The 19,370-nt window shown below is 37.4% G+C and overlaps 3 protein-coding genes across 5 annotated transcripts in view; all 3 read right to left on the minus strand.

Moving 5' to 3' along the window:
* Positions 1–1,143: 1,143 nt before the first annotated feature.
* fam219b (family with sequence similarity 219 member B) lies at positions 1,144–9,481 on the minus strand. Of its 2 annotated transcripts, XM_026174487.1 has the most exons (7): positions 9,002–9,472; positions 6,987–7,095; positions 6,164–6,257; positions 5,958–6,035; positions 4,926–4,977; positions 3,446–3,596; positions 1,144–3,355 (listed from the first exon to the last, which is right to left on the minus strand). In XM_026174487.1, exons 1-6 carry the CDS (start codon positions 9,074–9,076, stop codon positions 3,447–3,449), a joined length of 558 nt encoding a protein of 185 aa, XP_026030272.1. In that variant the 5' UTR covers positions 9,077–9,472; the 3' UTR covers positions 1,144–3,355; position 3,446. The 2 variants fall into 2 exon arrangements, with proteins under 2 accessions (XP_026030272.1, XP_026030265.1); XM_026174480.1 differs by lacking the exon at positions 1,144–3,355 and having other exon boundaries at positions 3,530–4,977; positions 9,002–9,481.
* Positions 9,482–10,337: 856 nt separating this feature from the next.
* On the minus strand, positions 10,338–12,970 carry cox5ab (cytochrome c oxidase subunit 5Ab). Its single transcript, XM_026174519.1, has 5 exons — positions 12,827–12,970; positions 11,177–11,293; positions 10,945–11,066; positions 10,678–10,800; positions 10,338–10,467 (listed from the first exon to the last, which is right to left on the minus strand). The coding sequence occupies exons 1-4, from the start codon at positions 12,897–12,899 to the stop codon at positions 10,687–10,689; spliced, it is 426 nt and encodes a 141-aa protein (XP_026030304.1). The 5' UTR covers positions 12,900–12,970; the 3' UTR covers positions 10,338–10,467; positions 10,678–10,686.
* A 1,877-nt stretch (positions 12,971–14,847) lies between these two features.
* Positions 14,848–19,370, minus strand: part of LOC113026071 (synaptosomal-associated protein 25-B) — a 41,607-nt gene continuing 37,084 nt past the window's right edge. For both annotated transcript variants that reach the window (XM_026174499.1, XM_026174506.1), the window contains exons 6-8: positions 18,121–18,240; positions 16,830–16,974; positions 14,848–16,249 (exon numbers count right to left, since the gene is read on the minus strand). In XM_026174499.1, coding sequence (XP_026030284.1) covers positions 16,181–16,249; positions 16,830–16,974; positions 18,121–18,240 — 334 coding nt within the window. In that variant the 3' untranslated portion in view covers positions 14,848–16,180. The remainder of the gene's footprint in view (positions 16,250–16,829; positions 16,975–18,120; positions 18,241–19,370) is intronic.

The raw sequence follows: 19,370 nt of genomic DNA on the forward strand, positions 1-19,370 counted from the left end.
GTAACTGTATTTAGAAATTGTTAATCCGTCATTTATAAAATATAAAAATGCTGTCGTTGAACACGTTATAGGTGAGCTTGTTAAGGAACAGTAAAGCATTTATATCAGTGTTTATAAACGACATACTAAGAAGAAGTAATACTTTGATGATGAAATACATATTAACTAACATCTTGCAAAGGCTTAATAGTGTGTGATTATAATGTGTTTCCATAAAACTTGCCAACAAAAATCAAATTGAAGTGAGAAAATGCAGCCTGGAAAGTAATGAAAACAAAAGTGCTGAATGAAAGTAAAAACGAGTGAAAACTACAACAACTGCAGTAGTCAGCCGTGTCAGTGAAGACACAGATAGGTGCAGTCTGTAATACTGAATATCTCCTGACAGCAGTGGTTCTGAAACTGTGAGGGGTTGGGTGGGTCCCCACTGGTGGGGCACAGACAAGTTGGAGAAAAATATGAAGTGAAACTAATATAAATAAGGATGGGGAGGGCTGTTAGGGGGGGAAAAAACAAATTAGGCTATTGATGCTGTTGTGCTGATAATTATTAAAGTAACATCTAAGGTGGATTTTTTTTTTTTTTTTTTAATTACTGATTGATGAAAAATGTGATCAAAATGTGCGCGTCCTCTGAGATGTTCCAGGTGTCACTGACAGTTTCAGGTGTGTTTGCAGTTTTTTTACCTAAAAGAAATGGCAGCAAAACACAGAAGAACTATGTGCTATTCTGGTGAATGTTCTGCTATGAAACGTAACATTCATGTAAATGTAAATGTAACTAAACACTAAAAGAAAGAGCAAAATGTATTCTGATAGAGCAACAATGGTTCAGTAGCATAAAATCTTTGAGGGACATGACAAAAGGTTGTTCTACAAATTCCCCAAATCTTATTTTGACTGAGAGTCTGTGGGATGTCCAATCCATAAAGGTCCAGGACTCAAAAAAATCCAGGATTTAAAGCTGCAAATGTCTACGTGCCTGATATTACAGGAAACCTTGAGAAGTTTTAAAGAGTTCATGAGTTTTAATATCTTGAAAATCCACATAGTAGCAGGCAAGTGGTTACTACCCATTTACCAAAGAACAACTAATAATAGCTAATCAAAAATAAGACACATAAGCATAATCAACTGATTTTTATTTTTTAATGTAAACCAATTAACAATACAATTCAAATAAAAAGATTAGCATTTACCATCATAAAAAAAACAACCTGTTATTGCATTTTGCACGCAACAACACTATCTCATCACAGGGATGTACACCATACAGATTGTCCCAATAGTTGCATAGTACAGGTGAGTCAAGTGTACTTGCTACTGACCACTGGTGTTAAGTGCAAAATTGTATGTACATAAGAACGTGCAGAGCCAGGGCCGGCGTCAATACACTATAAATTCAGCTGGTCCATTATAAAGCATTTAGTTCACACCTGTATCGAGTAACTCACACTTAAGTGTTATAGTAGAATCAGCTTTTATTCCTTAAACAACCACATTACAACCAAGTAGTGCTGGGAGGAGATGGTGTGCGTGACAAATACTAGTAAGGTAAGATTTTCTAACACCTTACAGTGCAAAGGTGTAAGGGGAAAAAAGGAACTGATTCCAACTTTGTAAAGTACAAACCAAGGTTCCTACTTTGTCATTGCACAAAATGTCACTTTTCCAGTCCTCAATTTGTTATGTTGATCAAGTGGTATGCTATATCATTTATTCACACCACTGAGAGTTAACATCACAGCAAAGGAAGTAACAGAGTGGCCAGTATCTCAGTAAAAATAGCAGCCACATGTCCTCCCTGCACTTGACTCGTTGTGCAGTTTCCTAATTTCTATTTCGTAAATGTAAGTGGAAAACCAAATCATTTCTATTTATGATCATACACCCACCCATCCGTCCATCACTCACGCATGCACACACATACACACAAATAAATCTCCTGAGAAGTGATCACTACCACTTACTCTGACATTTAACATCTTTTCCTTTTACTACGGTTTCAAACAGTTAACAGTAAAATATCACCCAGGCTGTAGCATGTCAGTGAACACATACATTTTTAAAAGTGGAAAAAGAAAAATTGTCTTCCAGTTTAATTTTTTTCAGTACATAAGTGCGTCCATTATGTAGGCATCAGCAACACATAACACAGAAAATGAGGCCAACATATAGTATAAGCTTAATAAAATAACATAAGGCTGGACTAAAAGTTTGATTCTAATGGTGATCTGCTGTCATGTTATCGTGTCACAATAGTTAGTGTCTTCAACAAATAATGACAAATATATATATATATATAAATAAAATAAAGTAACTCTTAGTTGAATCATACCCTGAATGAGGCTCTAAATCAAAATGCTACATATCCATCTTTGAACACAAAAGTTTTTAACATAAATCCATATTTGAATTTTTCTCAACCACACCATGTTACTTAATGCATATCGAATAAAAAAAACTGAAATGCAAATGTCACATAATGACTTCTATGAAGTCCAAATGTAGTTAAATGTATCAAAGCACTTTATTCCATCTGCTCACAGCTGTGCCTTAAACAGCAGTGTGGCATTTGCCAACTAGAATACTAGTATGCTTCACTTTCTCCTTATCCAGTCCTGTCCAATGACCTTTTTTTTGTTTTGTTTTTTTTAAGGAGATGATGGCTTAGTCCTCCTCGGTTTGTCGCAGTTTTCTCAATTACAACTTGTAAAACGTAGTGACCTTTTATAGTGATTATTTGTGTTATTAATGAGTCCACTCAAAAACTATATCTTTCAGATTGTAAGTAGTTATTTTTGTTGAGACATGACTATTTATGTGGTGGCCATTTCATTTAGGAATAAAACTCAAATGTAATTTTAAAGAAAAAAAAAAAGTTAATACTTCAGTGATCTGGGAATGTCATTGATAAAACAAGGTACAATTACTTCATGTAGCTGTTGGTTGATAACTGGGTAATGCAGATTCACCAAAGAGCTGAAACAGTAAGACTGTATAGCATATCTGTATGCATGTCATGCTTAGAGGGTTGCACAAGTAACTGCCTGATTACAAAAGACAGTAACCAGTTCACCCTTGGGTTAACAAGGGCATCATCCTAAATGTTGAATTAATCTGTTAGGAGCAGTAGTGTAGTTAGCATTTCACACAGTCCTATTTTTTTTAAGAAACAAAAGAAAAAAAGAATAAATAAAAAAAATAGGTCAAGCTTTGGGGTCACAGTGGATAAGGCTTGTTCTCACGTCCACCTGCATTTTCAAAGGGGGTTGAGCAATCTCAGTGCACGCAGTCCTGCATGAAGAGGTGTTTGGCTTTAGAGCTGGAAGTCCTCTAGCAGTGCAGCAGTGGAGCTGCGTGACAAAGAAGGCGTCAGGCACCAGTCATTAAAGTAAGCTGAAGCAGGAGCCAAGACTTTGTTAGATTTGAGTCACTGCACTGACATCACTGTATGGGGCAGGACGGGCCCTCAGAGCAGCAGCACCCAGAGGAGCCCATGGCTTTGGGTGGAATCAGGTCCAGGTCCTCATCGTCAGGGATCTCATCCAGGCGATAGCCATCCTGAAGCAGCTGCTTGCTCAAATCAGGATGGATCTGGAGAGCAAAGACAGAATATAAGTGAGATGTGATGCAACCAGAATAGTGTAACCACTTAAAAATAATGTTACTTAATGAATTTTTACATGGAAAGTCTGCCCCCCTCAAAATTACATATTTAAAGGCAAGTCTATCAAGGGCTGCTGCACTCTGTGAGAGGCTGTGCTCATGAAGTAGAACAGTTCATTTATTAAACAGAAGGCATATGATTTGATTCCCTGGCTCTTGATGAGTACCAGTCCATTTAGCACATAGTTTTGTAAGCCAGCTTGGAAGTGTTGTTATGTTATTTTGTTATGTTACTTTATTATATTCGTTTTGGAATGTAAATCTTTAAAAATCAATGCAGCCTTGATCAAACTTAAAACACTAATGTCAGAAACATTGTGGTGACAATGTGGAAGTCATTCAGCTGTAATGTATCCATTATAGCTGACAACCTCTGAAGTCTTCTTTAGCAAACACTTCTGGGACATGTAAAAGTGTCCAAATTCATGATGGGGGTATCTACTTGCATCCTGCATGCTGGACAGTAAACTTGAAAGTGTCTAAAGCTTTTGTCACCAGAAAACCTTCAAAAAACCCACCAACCTCAAGAGGAAGGAACTGGAAGTGAAACATGCCAAGTTATTTCCAGATTTTATGACTCAGTCTCTGCATGTCTTGTTAGAATAGAACAAGACAGTTTGCCACAAGGTACAAACCAAGATAATAATCTTAAATCACGAGACTCAGTGCCTGGGAAAGACAAATAACAGAAGTAAAACTTATCCTTTATTCTCACATTTATTCACAAATGTACTCAGTACATGTCGTTTCTAGCATGCGTACAAATTCAAACAAAAAACAATTTGCTACCAGTTGTGAATGTCTGATGCATTTCTGGTGCAGCTGTAAATGAGCTGCTTGCTGAATGACCTTTGTTGGCATAATAATCATGTGCTTCAGCCAATACCTTTTTGATTAGCCTTATCTCGTGCTTTCTTGCTTTGTGGTAAGTCTCTCTTCTGTATTCATTGAGAGATTTGAATGCTAATGAAGAAAAAAAAATCCCAAGGTTGCATGTAATTTGGTGGTGCAAAGGGTAGTGTGTTCAGTGGTCTCGTTTCAGTGGTGTGTGCTGACAAGTCAATCCAATGTGTTTGTGAAAAAAGCACCAAAGCACCAAGGCAGGGAGCTAAAATTAAAACAAAAATCAAAAAGCCAGATTTGATAAGAACATAAACTATAGTTCAGCATGCTGTGGCTAAAAGTCACCCAACCAGTTTGACACAATGCTAACAGATTCGAAGAGAATCTAAAAAATGTCCTGTGGAAATAACTCACCTCAGCTGAAGAGTATCCAGAGGAATACTGCTCAAAATCAATCTCCTCATCACTGTTAAGACATGAAGGACAGATTCTTCATAACTTAGGAGGCACAATTTTAGAAAGCAAATTGAGAACCCAGTGAAGAAAATTAAGGTTAGACTGAATTACAGAAAATGGGCCTGTTTTAATTTAACAGTTAGGAAAATACTTGTACAGACCAAGTTATTAAACGCTATTCATTATAGTAACTTTACTTATATGCATACATGCTGTTGCCTTTGGACTACATTCGTATATTCTGTGTTACAGTTTATATCAAATTCATTATCGATCGCACATCATGAGTGTACTTTATAATCTGGCTTCTTGGCCTTCATTAGCCCAGAAGCACTGGTATACTTTCTATTTACAAAACTATACTGGACAAATACCCACATCTTATTCTATGTAATCGCTTGTCTTTTACAAACAGCTGCTGTGATTTTACCTCTTCTAGATTCCTCCACTTTTAAGGACCCAAACACCAATCATAATGCACTATATGTTAATGTTTTGAGCTTGCTGGAAGAGTTCAAAACTCCTATAAATAAATATCAAACCTAACAGTGCAACTGTAATTTATGAAGTGTTCTGGTTTGTTTAATATTTGAAATGGTGTGCTTTCTCTTTGACGATTTGAAAAAGACATTGCCTTATGATTTCATATAAACGTAAATTTACACATACATAAATAAATTCAGTCATTTTGATGTGTAAAATTCAACTGTCTACTAAAAGCCTTTTGACTTTTTTTAACAGGTTTACATTTTAGATTGTAGATTGTAGAGTATAGGTTTACAGACACTAACCTGAATTGGTAAGATATGACATATGGTGGGTTAGACATCATGTGGTTATTTAACGTCTAAATGAGTTTAACATCTTGATTCATCTTACATTCTTTGGACAGAGTTAAGTAGGTAAGGATTTGAATGATAACACCAGACCGTTAGTCCTTAGTGTACTACTGTTTTAACCTAATAACATGAATACCAGGTTTGACCATACCTGTCTGAGTCAATTGCAACCAAAGTATCCTCAGCGTGCTGACTCAAAGCAGCATAGCCCTTGTTATATTTCACCATCCTAAAAAACAAACAAACAAACAAACCCAAAAGACAACCAGAAACAACATTAGAATAATAAATCACAGTTCATCTTCATTATGCTGACATCACAAAAAGCTGCTTCCTCTGATATTCTTTTCTTCTGACCTCTTGGCTCCCTGTCTGGGCTGGTGCGTCACTGGAGGCCCCGGTGAGAGAGCTTTCTTCTTCAGCGCTTTCCTCGCCATCTCCCTGTGTTTCTCTTGAGATAACAAAAGAAATTTTTGTTAGGGCAGAACTGACCATAGAGGGAGTGGAGAATGAAAGTAAACACTGACAGTTTACACAGGCAGAAAAATTTAACCTATATAACCTATAACCCATTTTCATAACACCTACGAATTTCATAGTGAGTCAGACTAAAAACACTCCTATGCACTTTTAAAAATAAATTGAGATGTATGAACCATTGACTAGAAAAGTTTTGTATCCAATGAAATGTCTAACATCTATTTAGTTAATAAGTAACATGACTTTGGATATAAAGAACATCCCAGGGAGAGGCAGACTGGCAGTGGTTTACCACTCTGCGAAAAACATAAGATGAGAGTCTTATTGTACATTGTACGGGGTATCATTACAAGATTTAGAAAATCCAAAAGAAACTCTGTGCAAGGGACAGGGCCCCAAAAAAAGACTAGGCTAAGATCTTCAGGCCCCTAGGCAGGACTGCATTAAAACAAACAAACAACAACAAAAAAAAAAAAAAAGAAGAGGAAGATATTTTGTGGCTAAGTTAAGCTGAGAGTGCCCAACAGTGTCATATGACTCAGGATTTGTTTTCCTGCTAGGTGCACATTCAACACAATTCATGCACATCAGCATAAATCACCTCATAAAAACAACAATCACAGGAGGACTGGTGACCTACAGACAGAGATAAAATTGACGTGTTTATGCCACCAACTGTTTGAGGTGAGGAAATACTTACGTAGTTTGAGATGGATGGCTGGCGCTCTGGACATGATGTAAGGTCCTCTTTTTTCCACAGGCCTGATGCCGCCATCTATGCTCTTAGGTCTTGTGCCACTACTTGGCCCCTCAAGTTTCAAAAATTGAAAGCACAATCAGTATCTTACTTAATAAATTACTCAATCATCAGCTTCACTGTCAAAATACAATGTACTGTACAATGAAATGAAGTGACTGTCCTTTATATGGTGAAAATCACTGAAAAGATAAAATGGTTTACATGTTACAATAACAGGGTGGAACAAAAGGACAGAACAAGATATACAGCACCGTGTAAAGTCTTGAAACACCACTCATTTTTTTAAAGTATTTTGATTCCAAGAAGCTGTCTTCTAATCTTTTCACATGTCTTGAGCAACAGTTCTCTCAGCTTTTGAAGGTCTTTCAAAGTTTTTCAAAACCACTTCACACAGACTTATGAAACATTCAACCATGAAAAACACTTAACTTAAGGTATAAAATAGTGTTGCATCTACATATAAGAGAAACCATAAGAAAAACCAATTTCTTATCAGTAGCCTGTTACAAAAAACACATTTGTTCAAAAACTCCACTGACTTCACCAACAAGGTCCGCAAACTTGCACTCATTCCAGATTAAACCATAGGGTCCTTTGATGTTGTCTACCTTTTCGTTTGTATACCTACCTACAACCGAGGCATTGGAGACAGTCATTAAATGAGTATAGTAAGAGTAAAGAAAGTTCCTTACACAACAGAACCAGCTTTACAATCAGATTTGCACTGCAGTACACTTTTGCCTTACCACCACATGTATCAAAAACAATTAGAATTGCTACAGACATAAGCACGGATGTACCATGGGCTCCCCCTATAACCCATTGTACATAACCTTTACACAGAGGAAGTGGAAATTAAAGCTTTGGGCTCCTTCAAAGGGATAACACCTAGCCACTGGTACTGATACATGGATGACAACTGGGTCAAAAAACAAGTAGAAGCCTATACCAAACAAATCAACAGTGGATAAAAACAAGGTTCACCAGGGAGGATACGAAGCATAATAGGTTATTGTCCCTGGTCTGTGCTGTGATCATTGTCCCTGGTCTGTGCTGTGATCATTGAGGAGGATAGAAGCCTAAACCTTTAAGTTTACTGGAAACACACACTTTCCACCAGCCACTGGAACACAAACTTGGGATAGCCAGCACTCTATAGCACCGACAGAAAGAAAAGTAATATAGGTGTGTAAAGAAAGCTCTTAAAACATGCGGTTATCCCAGTTGGACTTTTGTCAAATCAGCAAAGATGCATATGAATGAATGCCAGTCACCAACCAGGAAGAAAGAATCAAAACTGTAACAGCACTGCTGTATTTTATGTAGCAGGTTTGTCACAGAAACTCAGGAGGATTTTCTCCCAACATGGCTTCCCAGTGTATTTCAGACCAAGCAACAGCCTTATTTTCATGCACACTTGCACAAGTTTAAAAAAAAAAAATCACTGCAACTATTTCCCATTTTTGCAGAACAATATACAGAAATGAGAAGCTACCCAAGACAATTGCACAGTACTGTACATCAGTCAAATATTATTGTAATTAATCATCTTTTTAGAAAAATATCCTAGTGCTATTATTTACAAAACAGAAATAGAAACTGAATTAATTAGTTAATATGTTTAATATTGCAACGAATCTCGTTTGGATTCATTTTTGATTTAGCTCCAGCTCCTCCCCAGGGCTGTCTATTACATTGCAGCAGCCAAAGAATATAAGAGAAATTAAAAACTATAGTTTTAGTCCTTTCGATTTGCAAAAACAGCTATACTTCTGATAATTTTTCATTTCACTCACTCTCCATTAATTTCTCCCACACTTATTAAGGTCTATCAACGAAGTCTTGTTCATCCTTATAATGATTTTGAAATGATTTCCCAATTAGCGAAATGTCAAAAATCAAACGCTAAGCTAGTTAGCTATCCTCCCCCGTTAGCTAGGTTTAGCTGACATTACCGACAAACCCTGCGAATCCTGCTGTGCCTCCAGCAGGGAGTCCTTCTCCGGCTCCTCCAAAATGTCGTTCATCATCTTGGCTTTAGTTGTCACAGTTTACGCCGCAACACACCCATGTTGACAGCTGCCCCATTGGGAAGGGACTTTTAGTCCATAAGCAAACAGGAACTTCTGTTAGCTAGCTGTGCTCTCGCGGGACAGGTTTCATACTACTTCCGGGAATCAGAAACTTCAAAATAAAACCCTGCTCGACTCGAGAATGTTTCCTTAAATGGTTTATAAAATCATGAAGTACGACAAAGCAGCCCGGCCCAGCTTATTAAGAAAATTGCGGATAAATATTAAAGGGGCCTTAAATGTGTCACTAAACTGTCATAATACTAGACTGTCATATTTGCCAATTAATGTTCACGGTTCACGTGAAACTAAACGAAAGTTTTTTCAAGCAGTTTCAAGCAATGACTTGGTTTCAAGTTACAGTAATACAATAAATACATTAAGCAAAAATGAATAAGATACACGTATCAATTTAAATATATTATTTACGCAAATATATAGTTACAACCAGGATGATTTCTAGCCTCTCATCGCCACCTGATGGGCAAAAATAAGAGCCCAGAGAGAGGTCTAAAACGGTTGTGACCAAGTGAAAAATAAAAAGTCTACATTTGTATTACATATACACCTAAATATCTGGATAGAAATATTTTATTATTAAAAATAACTTTGGAGTTTTAACATAGCATATCTAAACTAGGTTTCTTTAGAAAGCAAGAGGAGCAAAAGGAAACACTTAAAATTCTTTAACTTGGGAATTACTTTAAAAATTACATTTTCATTAGGGTTTCATCTGTGTATATAATATATAAAAATATGAGAATGAGAAACAGTTCAAAATACAAATTAATTGCTCTCTTTGAGATGTAATTACTAGCCCAGCTCTGCATAGTCTACAGTCAGGATCTGCAGCCATCAGGGAGTCTTCTGATTCACTAAAATGGATTTTGCTCACACACTTCTTTTGCTCCTTTGATCGTCTTCAGCCTCCTGTTTGCTTGCGACCCTGGAGGTTTTGGAGTGGGGTTTTTTTTTTGTTGTTTGTTTTTTTTTATTTATAGGCAATAAACATGGGTACTGTAAGGACTGACTAAAATCTAAAACACTGGTTCATCGAATTCATCATGACCATCCGTTTAAAAAAAAAAAAAAATGCTACAGTTCCTATCCTTTTAAATAGAGTTCAGCTGGTTATTATCTATTCTTCACATCAGATATTTATGAAGGTGTAATTAAGTACATCAAAGGATGTATTAGTCATAGACAAAGAACAAGCACACATCATCAATTTCTGGTTTATTTATAAGGTCCATTATTTTGTACACCACAGGACAGCTAGGATTTAAACAATATTGGCAATTCAGCATGGAGAGAATCGGGAAAGCTCATCTCTTTATACATCTAATAACCTGAGGAAAGAGAAACAAAACAAGTTTGCAATTGAAAGTACGTAACGGGCCACATAATCTGCAATAATATTGTGCAATAAAGTAGAACAGCATGCAAATGCACAGTTCGAGGTAGCACTGGGCAGCATCAGTTACTAATGCCTGAAGCAATTCTTTTTAAAATCCACACTGCCCATCCAGGTAACATGCTGCAGTATGGTGCAGTCTCACCTTGATAATCTACAACTTGTCAATTCCCAGCTCTTCTGGTGTTGAAATGCCGAGTTCTGTGAGGGTGGGCTTTAGCTCTTGGATCAGGTAGGGATAGATGTCTTTATGGGGGCCTGCTTTGTCCTAAGATAAAGATAAAAATGTGATCAGCTGTAAGGCACAAAAAAATCCTAACAAGGTGTACATCCAATTGTAATCTCAAAGACTACGATTTATGTGACTTCATTTCCTCTAATGGCATATTTTATTGAAATGAGTCTTACACACCTTGACAGCTTCAAGGATGCGGATGGCACTGGCCAGGTCGTTCAGCCTCCGACAAGCTCTTAATGCCGAATCCAAGATCTTGGGTTCAGGTACCAAATCATATCCAATTAGGGTGTTCATTCCTGTGTGTGTGTTTAGTTTACAGAAGTAGCAACATCATTTTAAAGTTATGATTTTTAGAGTAACCCTCATTTGAACTATAACAATACAAAAATAATCCACTCAAAGTCACCTTTCCTGAGTTCCCAAGCATCTAAGTCAGGCTTGCTGAAGTAAGTGACCCAACGGGAATCAAACTCCTCATCTGTCTCCACCTTTCCATGGGAGTAGCACCTGGAGGCCAAGGGAGCTTGAAAAAAGGATTCAATAAATAAGTTTCAAGGACATACTTGTATTACATACATACATAAATAATACAGTTTAAAACTGAACTAATTTGGACTTAAAAAAACATACATTTATTTTTTTTGTTACCCGAGACAAAGAAAGTTCTAAAACACTGTATTGTACTTAAAGTAAATAAAACATTCCAGGTCCTTAATCAAACATACACACAGTGACATTTTAAACTTTTGGAACACACTGTAAAATTACCTGCATCTACAAATGAACAGGAAGTGCATCTTGGTGCTGAACCATAGTAATAAACATTTACCTTTTTAAATAGATATTTTAACAAACAATATATTTTAAAACAATATGTTCATTTTGCTGTTAAACTGATTTTTTTTCCACAGTACTCAAAGCCCCACTGCTCTTCGCATGGCCTTATCATTAACAGTGCTGCTTCTTATCACTTTTCACTCTGGCTGAATGCAACCTCAGAGGCTTTTGAACAAGGGTACATTGTCAAAAACCTTCTAATTCCTTTTCATTTCTACTCTGGTATGAAATTGCATTTTATACACAGAAACAGAACTCAAAGTACTGTACCAAAGTTATAAATTCCAGCGGCATTACAGAAAGAGTGAAAACACGCACAACAGTAGTCGTTACACATTTTGAGGGAGTAAAGTGAAATAGGGTCATGCAATTTATTGCTACATCGCCTTGATCACAGTAGCTGGTGTTTGCGTGTACATTTGAAGACGTAAACGAGTTTGGTTTCAGTTTCTTTATTTCCAGTGTAGGAAGCCAGCAAACTAAGAATTTGTCGTAGAGAGGAGGTCACTGAACAAACTGTTATGCATTATGGATAATCCAGATGACCCTCTGCACCGCTTACTGGACAGGCAGCAGAGCACCTTCTTAAACTAACTGAAGGACAGATAGTGAAAACCACTTCTACCAAATACTGTAATGCCTCCATTTATTTAGTCCAACAATCCTGAATAATGATTAACTTTTTACATAGCACTCATTAATGTTCTAAACCCGTCTGCCATATACCGTCAACTAACATTAGATGACCTGCACAGGTGAGCTCGGGTCGGTTATTTCAGGAGAACAGCAGCATTAAAAAGGCCAAAAATACATACTCATGGTGTAAATCTTAGATCAAACTCTGTAGCATTGTGATTTGCATTCAATTTTGACCATAGTTCAACGTGTTGATATGAGCTGCGTGCAAACTGCGGTCGCTGACTCTCTCAAACAAACCGAGGAGGGTCATCGCAAGGTCGTGACTTTTACGCTTTAATTCACTTCGCGCCTCAATATTTAAATCACACAACGAAAGGTGAAAACACCAGACTATTTTAATTTCAGACCCTTAAACACAGCAGGTCACAACTTTAATTCAATGTCACCCCATGTTAGCTTCTAGCTACATACAAGCACACAGGGTTAGCTAAGCTAGCTGGGTAGCTATACGAGCCCATTTTACTTAATTTATCACACAGTTTGTTTAATTTCAAGTAAGGTGCAAAGCAGACGGTCCTACCTGAGTAGCAGGGTCGTGACCGAGTCAGACTCCGCGCTCCTGAAGCTGACAGTCGGAAAACGGCACGGAACATGTTACCGCACTGGATACTAACCGTCCTGTACGTGCTAGAAAGGGGTACTCTGGACCTACGGAAGGACACGACGAGGGCGCCATGGTCACGTGACTGAACGAAGCCAGCCGAATGCCTCCTCCAGGCCGTTGCCGTGAGCGATTTGTTTTTTGTTGTTTTTTTGTTTTTTGTTGTTGTTGTTTTTTTGTTTGGGTTTTTTTGCTACTATAAAGTAATATATAAATATATTGATTTAACAATAAAATTTCTAAAAAGAATTTTTTTCTTCTTGCTCATTTATATTTTTTTCATTTTAGTTTCCATTTTATTTTTAGTTTCGTTTTCCAATTATGGAAAATTAGTATTATGCCCAATATAGTCATATATGCAGAAATAAAAGTTATTACAGTTTTATATTTTCGAATTTTGCGTTGAATTTTTGCTTTCACTTATCTTCTTTTGGCTGCTTCCTTTAGGGGTCGCCATAGCTGAGTATCGATGCTCACAATATCCCGATCATCCTCCTCTGTGAGCCCAATCCTCTGCATGTACTCCTTCACTAAATACACGAATCTTCTCCGTGGTCATCCTCCTTTCCACCTGTCTGGCAGTTCCATCTTCGAAATCATTTGTCCGTCCCATAATTACATCAGTTAAGCAGAGGTTTGGCTAGCAAACTAGTTTGGCTTCATAAGCTAAACTAGTTTAATAGTTTTATATATTAGACTAGTAAACTAATTTAATAGTGGAGTAGACTAGTAAATTACTAAACTAAAATTCATATTTCAAGTTGGTACAGTGTAACACCACTGGTAATGGCCTATAACACCAGCAGAGGGAGCTGTTGGTTTTAAAATATAGTCTTTAGCCCTCTGGTTGTAACAGCACGAGTAATTTTCTAGTATGGCTGCAGGTGCAGCCCAAGTCAAAGAAGTGGAAGATGTCAATGCAAAACACAAATGATCAAATACTTTAGAGTTTTCAAATACTGATTTATGTGGGGGTTGTCTGTAGTCACATGACAGGCCTTTGCTGTGGATGTAACTAAGGTACAGTGGATCACTCTGTCATGTGTTGATTCAAGTTTGTGTGTGTGTGTGTGTGTGTGTGTGTGTGTGTGTGTGTGTGTGTGTGTGTGTGTGTTCTTAGTGACGCGGTGAACTGTAATCCCCCCTAAGCCCAGAGCACCACAGTAGATGTCCATTAGTGTAATGTGTTGCTGCACATCTTTCCTTCTCTGTCTCTGCCTGTCTCTTTCTATCTTTCTCTATCCGAGTCAGGCTTTTATTTTCTTCTTTTCTCTGTAAATATCCATGTTGACGTTGTATGTTTAGGCATTTAGCCTCAATTTCAGAATTCCTTTAAACATGTAATTATAAGCTCCCTGACCTCTGACCTCACCATGGAACAGCAGCAGAAAAAAAAACATTTTCTTAAATTGGATTTACACAGAACATTCATGTTCCCATATGAGTTTGAAATGATATTAGACTCTTATAAGAGTCTTTACAATTTAAGTTACTGTTCTTATGTAAAGTCATCTGGAATAAGAATAGAAATTCAAAAATTCACCATAAAGTGAAAAATGAGATGATACAGATATCATGAAACCTCAAAATGTTTCCAAGAAGCCAAAACTTCTGAGTTCATTTATTCTCTTAAGCCTATCTCTTGAGCCTACCCCAGCTCATAGGGCAAGGGGTGGAGTACACTGTTCAACTATTCCAGATAAAATCCATACATGTCACTGTGGCTCTGATTCCTTGCATAACAATTATTGTACTTTATTCTGAAGAAAGACATAAAAAATACAGAATCTGAAAATGCTACTACAATTGTTAACCAACTCACACACTCAGATTAGGTGTTAACTTGTGTGTAGTGTAACACTGCAGACATTTAACGCCATTACTCAAACTGTTTTCTCACCACTTCCACTCTGTTCCAAAAAAAGGAAGAAAACTCAGTATGATTCTACAGTTATGATAGTTTTATTGGCATTTTCCAAGGTTTTATTTTACAGTGATGGTCACAGTTTGGAAAGGTAAAGAGACATGAAACAAAGAGTGGCACCATTGCAGATAAATACGGGTCCCTCCTCTGTGTGGCCTACATAGTAGCATGCGGTTTCCATGTTGGGGTATATTTGCTTGTTTAACTGAATTAATTTGTGTTTTCTAGCAGCAGATGGACATGCATAATACGTTTAATGCACTACTTTATATTGCTAGGGTTGGATCATGAATAAATTGTAGCATGGTACGTGAATAAGTTGTTGGATTGATTGCTTGACCTCTGACCTCCATCAAAGCCTCACATCCTTGTACATTCACTGTGATTAATGCTAATATTTGTCTGATTATCAATGATGCTATTCAGACCATAAGAAACTGCAGTTGTTCACCTACACACCAAGCCTTATAAGCGGTGGCTTTTATAGATTTCAATGCATTAAACAAACATTTTGCTTTTGTTTTTAAATGGTCAGATTTCGCTCCCTGAGGAAAAATACTTGTTCTATACAGTTTAAATGGCATTATATTCTTTTAAGACTGCTCTGTTAATTGAGTTGATAAAATACCAGTGTATAGTCTTGACCAGAAAGCCACATCTTCATCCAAATGGCCCAGACACTTGGTCAACTATGGCCATTAAATGTATTTAAACAGTAGCCTTGGTAATAAACAGTAAAGGCTGCATGTTCATTTGGTAACTTCAAATCAGTGTGGCCTTATTGGTACTGTAGCATCACAACATCTTAACTGTTGAATACACTGTGTGACAACACCAGAATACTGATATGAGTGAAGGACATTTTGAAACGGGGGGTACATACAACTTATCTTACACATATACTTTTTTTTTTAAAAAAAAGAAAGAATGATGAAGAAAACAGGACACGTGATCTAAATCACTGAAACCATTAAAGAAACACTATGTACAGCATGGAAAGAGTTTGACTGGTGGTTGTGTAACTATTTTTTTTTTAAACAAAATTAGATGAGCAACATCACAGAACAACACTGACAACAAGGACTGGAAGTGATGCAGGAGTTGGATGGGCGAGCAGAGCAACGTGTGATATGTGCATGTGTGCAAAACTCTATCAGTATCACAATAAAAGCATAATTTTGCAGTGCCTGCTACTAAGCAAAGGAAGAGGGCGCCAGGTGTCGATGTTAAGGGCAGGGATAGGTTTGGTTGAGGGTTTCTTTTTTTGTTTGTTTTTGTTTGTTTTTTTGGGGGGGGTGGGGGTTAGGGTGACATGGATTAAATAGGGTGAAAGCACTTTTCGCTGTAGTTTAGCCACTGCCCAACATCTTTGTGGCACGCTGGTTGGCCTCATCAATCCTGGTCTTGTTGGAATCAGCCTGAAAGAAAGAAGCACCAACTGTTATAGAGCTCAGGTAGGAAAATGTGGTCAAACCAGTGCTAAAGATTGGAGAGGGGCAAATTAAATGAAGATACTGAATGGATGGATAAAGTATGCAATGGCACGTGAATCAGGAATTCCCCATTAGTGTGTGAAATCGGGGCTAAATCTGATCAAAGTCAGCACAACTGGTTTATATCTGCTGTTATATACCCTGATGCCAAGCCTGTAATCCATTAGCCAACTTCTGTTTTTTCTATACAGTTATATTTTGCACGTATTTTTGTGTTTTATTTGCATTACATAAAATTCCAGCAATGGAACGGTCCAACTACACGTTCTGATTTTAATTCCTTTTTTCGATTTCTGTCTTTTTCTTCTTCTTTTTTTTTTAATGTTTTGAGAAATTATAACCTAATGAGTCAGTCTAGATATATTTCAAAGCGTCATTTTTGAAGCTGACTTGTTTCCATCAAACATCATATATATTTATTATACAGATATAAAACACCATCCCATATCAAATAAACTGAATACTGTTCATGGTAGTGGCATAAAAAGCTCTGACTGTACACTACCTTGTCCATGATCCTGTCAATCTGGCGGTTCTGCGTGTCAATCTCCTGACCCATGTCCAGGGCCATGTGACGCAGGTTGCCAATGATGCCGCCCACCTGCTCCAGGTTCTCATCCATCTCATTCTCCCGAGCATCATTTGTTACCCTGAAAAATTCACAAGGTTGAAGTGAGACTGCTTATTGGCTTAAGGTCAATGGGAGCTGTTGTTGGATTGTGCTGGAGAGCATTTTAATGGAGTTAAATTGCTTCCTAAAAACATGTAATATTAATTTTAAAAAGCCCTTATCCAATCCTTATTCCTTACTAAAAGGTCTTATTCATGCAGCCCCTCAGTTTATCCATTGTCTGTGAGTCATTGTAACTCATTTGCCTCTACAGGAGGGTTTCTTTAAGTCTGGTGTGTTCTGTTTGACTGCCTCTTGCAAACCAAAGGTTTAAATAGAAGGCAGTCGGGTTTCTACCTGTGAGGAATTTCTGCTCTCACTGAAATCATATAGACAGAAAAGTAGAAAAGCCTGCCCTACTGGCACAAAGGAAATACCTGTACATGCTCTAACTTAAAATATTAGCATTATTGGTGACCATTTTCTACTGTGAAGTACGTGCACAACAGAAAATAGGTTAACACATAACACATCTGCTTTAAGAAGGAAACACTAACTACTACAGTGTTTTTGTCTCTAGTGAGAATGAAGGGTTAGAAACATCACGTTTAAAAGTACAAATGTTCACCTTTCAGACAGCAAATTACATAACTAGGTATTACTGAATGACTTTCAACATGAGGGCTGAGATCCCTCTGGTAAGCCAAAGATAGGTTTCAGGTAATTAAGCTGCGATACATAAATAAAAATAAGGTTTTGCTTTAAATGGTTAAACGCTGATATAGGTTCAAAATGTTGTCGTGGGAACTATTATTGTGTTGATATAAATATCGAATTAATGCATAATTAAAGAGATATTGCTGCAGACTGAAATGTCTCCACAGTTCGTCAGTATTTACATCTTTAAACATTAAACTGATATACAATTTGATCTGTTCCTGAGGCGAAACTCAGTTGAGAGATTACAGTCACATTGTGCATAAGGAAGGAAAACAGTTACTTAAAGAGTCACATGAACAGTCGGCTCCAGGATATGCCTCCAGTCATTACATAATTACATACATAAACACTACCACATATCTCATTTTGCACAACAACCAAACCTGAGCATTTATGCACAGAGTCAGACACAAACAAGCAAGCTTGGGGCGTACACAAACCAACACCTACACACATGAATGGTTACCTGCGGATGAAGCCCCCACTGATGGCCATCTGTTCGCGTTCGTCCACCACTCGTGCCCCCGGCTGGCTGTTCACCACTCCATCCTGGTTCCCTCCCCAGGCCTGGCCCCCGCCCTTAATCCTACCACACATACAGTTCAGTCAGAGTCAGTGTAGCTTTTTATTCTGTGTGTGTATGTTTATGTGTGTGCATGTATATGCATGTTTGTTAATGACTGAATGGTTGTGTATGTGTGTATTTGTGGGCTGGTTTGTGTATCTGAGTAAACATGTAAGGCAGCCAGTGAGTGTGAATGTGAGTAAGCAGCTTTATCCATGTGGATTTATTTCTTGCTATTTACAATCAAAACATATATATATGAATATATGTTTAGAAGACACTGCAGATGGTTTTAAGCCAATTAGCCACCTAAAAGCAACATGCCAGCCACGTATGATAAGGTTACATACATGCATTTGCAGTCTGTTAGCAAATAATTGATCTAACATGCAGATCAATTGAATCCAACACAGTAAGCTTCAATGTGGCTTATGCAAGAAAGGAATTAAAAGTTTAAAAACTAAACTTCTCCCACAAGCACATACAGAAAAGCACAAACACTGAACACAACAAGCAGTCTCCAGACAGAAGACACACAAACACAGAGATGTAAACATGCAGTGAGGAGACATGCAAGGCAGAAACATGATATTTGACATGAAAAAGGAAAAATGTAAAAAAGGCAAAGGATCCGATACATGCTCTATCTATTAAAAGAAAGCCGTTAGATCCAATGTGATTTAAAAAAAAAAAAAAAGCATATTAATTAAAAAAAAAAAAAATCCCTAAACATACAATGTGATCATTTTGCATGGAAGACTTGCTAAAACCAGCCCTTCATTTCATCTGGATGGATAGATCAGTAGGAGGATTCACTGCATACAGTCAAATAAGCAAATGTAATTCTTAACATTTGTTTTACAATGCTTGGAATATCTGGTAGGTGAAGATTTCCACTTAGGTAAATTTAGTTTGGTTTTCAGCCAATTACAGCCCATTTGAGGCAACACAAATTCACCCACCAGGTATTCTAGACATGCTAGAATTCTTTTTCTCATGCTATTTGACCCAGGGTTGCCATACAAACAGTCTCAATCAAATGAAACATATGACGTAACCACAGGATTACATAACTACTGGTTTACAAAAGGGAGGACCAAAGAGCCATAGAATAGACAAGCTCTGAACCCAAAAACCAAATCTTCTGGAAG

Source organism: Astatotilapia calliptera, chromosome 1 (assembly GCF_900246225.1).
Source record: "Astatotilapia calliptera chromosome 1, fAstCal1.2, whole genome shotgun sequence".
In the NCBI taxonomy this organism is placed as follows: Eukaryota; Metazoa; Chordata; class Actinopteri; order Cichliformes; family Cichlidae; genus Astatotilapia; species Astatotilapia calliptera.

Coding starts and splice junctions, on each gene's coding strand:
- cox5ab (XM_026174519.1), bottom strand. CDS start 12,899: ATGTTCCGTGCCGTTTTCCGACTGTCAGCTTCAGGAGCGCGGAGTCTG. Junction 11,294..12,826: donor GTCACGACCCTGCTACTCAG/GTAGGACCGTCT, acceptor CCTTTTTTCAAG/CTCCCTTGGCCTCCAGGTGC. Junction 11,067..11,176: donor TGCTTGGGAACTCAGGAAAG/GTGACTTTGAGT, acceptor ACACACACACAG/GAATGAACACCCTAATTGGA.
- fam219b (XM_026174480.1), bottom strand. CDS start 9,076: ATGATGAACGACATTTTGGAGGAGCCGGAGAAGGACTCCCTGCTGGAG. Junction 6,036..6,163: donor CCCAGACAGGGAGCCAAGAG/GTCAGAAGAAAA, acceptor TTTGTTTTTTAG/GATGGTGAAATATAACAAGG. Junction 4,978..5,957: donor GTTGCAATTGACTCAGACAG/GTATGGTCAAAC, acceptor ATGTCTTAACAG/TGATGAGGAGATTGATTTTG.